This window comes from Juglans regia, chromosome 7, assembly GCF_001411555.2.
Source record: "Juglans regia cultivar Chandler chromosome 7, Walnut 2.0, whole genome shotgun sequence".
Lineage (NCBI taxonomy): Eukaryota > Viridiplantae > Streptophyta > Magnoliopsida > Fagales > Juglandaceae > Juglans > Juglans regia.
This window is the reverse complement of record NC_049907.1, coordinates 50,268,741-50,273,026: the sequence shown is the minus strand read 5'-3', so window position 1 is coordinate 50,273,026 and position 4,286 is coordinate 50,268,741. Positions and strand designations below refer to the sequence as shown.

The 4,286-nt window shown below is 37.4% G+C and overlaps 1 protein-coding gene across 1 annotated transcript; it reads right to left on the bottom strand.

Moving 5' to 3' along the window:
* Positions 1-2,189: 2,189 nt before the first annotated feature.
* On the bottom strand, positions 2,190-3,910 carry LOC108986304 (dof zinc finger protein DOF3.6). Its single transcript, XM_018958881.2, has 2 exons — positions 3,691-3,910; positions 2,190-3,548 (listed from the first exon to the last, which is right to left on the bottom strand). The coding sequence occupies exons 1-2, from the start codon at positions 3,745-3,747 to the stop codon at positions 2,544-2,546; spliced, it is 1,062 nt and encodes a 353-aa protein (XP_018814426.1). The 5' UTR covers positions 3,748-3,910; the 3' UTR covers positions 2,190-2,543.
* Between the last annotated feature and the right edge of the window lie 376 nt (positions 3,911-4,286).

Genomic DNA, 4,286 nt, shown 5'->3' with positions numbered 1-4,286 from the left:
AAAAAAAAGTTTAAATACATAGATTATGAAAATGAGGAAACAAAAGAGCATATATATATATATATATATATATATATATATAATATATAAAAATGAGATTGAACACGTGTGAAGGAACGTGAGGCCAGAGAACCAAGAAGTGCATGGACTGGAATCAAGTGAGAAAGGGAGAGATGGTAAGAACGCTACCTAAGTGAAAGCTGCCATGGAAACAGAGAGAACATCTTCACGCCTACACACGCGGGCATCAAAACTGTACATAAACAGCTTGGAATTCCGTGCTGACTTTCTTCTTCTCCTTCGGTTTCTCTTTTTCACTGTCTTCTTTTTATCCCATTTCCATCGTCAATTTCGGGATCACTATCTTCAGATCTCTGAGACCTACGACCAACAAAAACCACCTTCACGTTGAGAGAGAGAGAGAGAGAGAGAGAGAGAGATTTGCTTTTTTGACAATATTATCTCACTTTATTCCATGCATGGATGTTGGTTCAAAAGCAACTCAAATTAAAGTCAAGATTCCATCCTCTTAAAATCTTTTAATCACATTAGAATTACAATAATGACATAATTATAATCTTTTTTTAAGTAATGATGACATAATAAGCAATAATAAAAAATGGGTCAAAATTTTGGTTACTTTTGGCTGGAAAGTAAAGGAATATGGAACCAAAACCAAACAAAGTCCATAGGATTTTTCTTTTTTGTTTTTCCTTGTTACGCTTTTGAATCTTGTGTGGTTTTGTTTCCTTACCCAAGAATCATACATACTTGAGTCCTTGGGTGGTTTTGAGTGGGATTTTAGCGTTTCTTTAATGAAGTACACAATTTCCTTCCTTTTTCAACCATTCTCAGTTTACATGCAACAAACTAGTACAATCTCAAATCTTAACACATCTTACAATCTCAAATCTTAACACATCTTTGGGCTACGTTTGAATGTTAGAATGAGTTAAGTTGAAATGAAATTTAAAAGTTAAATAAAATATTATTTTTTAATATTAATATTATTTAGAGATTTAAAAAAATTGAATTGTTTATTATATTTTATGTTGAAATTTGAGAAAGTTATAATGATTAGATAAGATGAGTTGAGATGAGTTTGGAATTCAAACTAACCCTATTGAGAGATGAGATGAAATAATTTATGAATAATAATAAAATTTATAAATTAAAAATTATGAATAATAATAAATAGTAGTGAGATCTCTCAATCCAAACCGGCCCTAATTCAAATTTCTTATACTTACTGCATAAACTTTCAAGTCTCCACACAAGCCAACAAATTAGTACGGCAAACAATCCCAACTACAATATTATTATGGGAGCAATATTATTCCAACTACAATATTATTATGGATCACATGAACGTACTAATAATTAACGTTTTCAAACTGTTTTTTTCTTTCGAGGGCAGGAAAAAAAAATCCCTAAAATTATGGGAGCAATAGATCATACATTTAGGAGCTTGGAATTGCCACATAGATGAGTACTAATGAATTCGAGGGTTCTAATACTTCTATTGATCGAGGCAAGTGATCATCTGTAAGATCACTAACTACGTACTTTCATGAGCCTGAAAGAGAGAGCAAAAGGCATTCCTGAACCACCCAGAGCGTACTAGAAAAAGAAATTTGCGTGAAAGTAGGTAGTTCAAAATTTTCCCGGGCCGGGTTATCTACATAATTCGTGGTTGGTGACAGTGTGTGTTGGGGGGAGGGGGAGAGAGAGGATTGCAGGAGATAAGAGAGTACAGATCTTAACATTTTTCACGAAAGCCAAAGCATGGAGACTGACTTCTTTACCACTTCACTTTTGAAGATGGCTTCGATTGGCAGAAATGGCAGGAACTTCTCACACAAATTCTGCTCAAGAAGTGCATGAGAGAACCTTCAACCATTTAAACAATGTAATTTTAAGTTCAAATATTCCTCTCTTCAACACCTGAATTGGAAACAAGCTGAGTACGTTCTTGTTCGCACATCAATGTTCAAATCAGCCAAATAATTTTAGTTCAGTGTAATGGCCAATCGGCCCACTTCTCTTCTTCACCTCAATGGAAGTAAGTGCAGATGTGTAGTGAAAAAAGTAGAAACGGACCCATCTTCATATATCATTTCAAGGAAAATTACTTGATATATATATATATATATATATATATATATATATATTTATACAGTACTGCATTTTGATCAAGTTCTTGCATTTAATTTAGACATTCGTGTCAGATATATACCATAAACTCAATGAACAAAAACTTCTCCTTCGATCTGTAAACGTACGCATAGAATACAACCCAAAAACAATAAATTAAGCAAACGCAGAGAAAATCCAGACGATCGAGGAGCCTACCATTTCTAAGTTGTTTGAGCAGATTATAAAGGAATTGTTCAAGCCTTCCCATTTCAGCTTCTTAGGGTTGTTTGAGTCGAAGTAATCCAATACGATTATTTCCATTCAGAGGAACCTGTAGTAATTGATCAACCGAAAAAAGGCAAAGATGCGTACGTCGAGTTTGGGGATGAAAAAATATCAGATCAAAGTCACAATATATGGCTGGTGGAAGAAGAAGTGAAACCAGAAAGATCAGTCCATGCACTGCCACCCCCCAGCCAGTATTGATCACTTCCTGCAGTACCCAAAATATTATTTCTTGACAAACTCAACCCTTTGTTAATGTCTTCCACTTTCACGGAAGCTAGCTGACTAAAGCCAGTAACCGCAGAATCCAATGGCTTTGATCGAAGCTGCCCAGTTACCCCTACATAGCTCGGCCGCTCAACATTATCACCCTGATCACATTGAAATAACCCAATATTTGGTGGTTCCAAATCAGCCAAGAAAGGAAATTGCTGTGCTTGTTGCACTTGCGGCAGTCTCCACTGTTCAGCAAGGCCAGTTGATAAAATAGAACCTACAGCACTGGAACTTGTACCGATTTGAAATTCAACATCACCGCCATCACTCCCCCCAACTGTTGCTACCTCGGGAGGCTGAAATCCCCCGAAATTTAAGCCAATGTCCCCGGAAGCATATCCACTAATTAGATGGTGCAAAGGAGGCAAAAAATGTAACTGTGATGATGGTGGAGGAGGCAAATGACTTAACATATCAGTGGCGCAGCAATTGGAAGAAACGGTACTAGTGGAACTAGAGCCAGCGGCTGTGGCAGGAGACTTCGGTCTAGTACTAGTACTGCTTTTGCTTCTTTTGTTTCTTCTACAACCACCCCCAACAGGCACGTTCCTTAGGGCACCTCCTCTTGTCCAGTAGCGCCGACAGGTCTTGCAAAAGTGGCGAGGTTGGGAACGGCTGTAGTTGTTGAAGTAGCAAAACTTAGTATTCGTGGATTCGCATCTCGGGCATTTTAGTGCGGCCTCTGCGGTCTGCGGAATCTTAGCTAGCCGGGCTCGATCTGCCATGGAACCCGGCCTAATCGAGCCTGGGCCTCCACCTCCTCCACTTCCAACGTCTGTCCGAGGCGGCGGAGGTGGGAGTTGGAGATTCTCACTTCCAACTCCAGTTGGACGTTGCTGATAATTTGATTGCTGTAAAATCAAAAAAGGAAAAAATATGAAATATCTGGTATATTCAACAAGAGATAAAGAAGGATAGGAATATTTATCTTTTATTTTTAGCTTTTTGTTGAAGAAGCTAATTAGAAAAGAAAATTTTAGAGAAAACTCTTACGGCCTGTTGTTGCCAGTTGGGTGGATCCAGATAGACCGGAACGGATGAGAAAACCATGGCTCTAATTAGCAAGAGCTTTCTCTTTTGTAAAGGGGTGGGTTCTTTTAGAGGTGTTGGTGGAGAATCACATCAATTAACAAGGGAGTTGCAGAGAAAGAGAAAGAGATCAGAAGGAGACGGAAAGATAAAGGATGGGGTGTTTATTTATTCTGTTCTTTGTTCTCTCATCCCCACTCTCTCTTTTTGTTTTATTAAAATTTTAGGGTTTGAAGGAGAAGAGAACAAGTTTCTTTTAATCCAAAAGCTTCTACTCGATGCTTTTTAACTGTGCCAAAAATAGATTTACTACCCTGCATGCATGTAGAGAGAGAGAAACCCTAATGAAAAGTCTATGCGAATAATTCTGAAATTAATAAACTAAAGAAAAGAAGAAGGTGAGTGTTGGTTGATTGGTCTTAAGTGGAGGTGTCACAATCACATCATGTATCTTTTTTTCTCTGTTCTGTTCCCCATAGGGTTCTTATATATTTTTCCATGCAAATATATAAAGCTTTCTCTATATATAATTCATACATGATGAAGCCCCTTTACGTAGA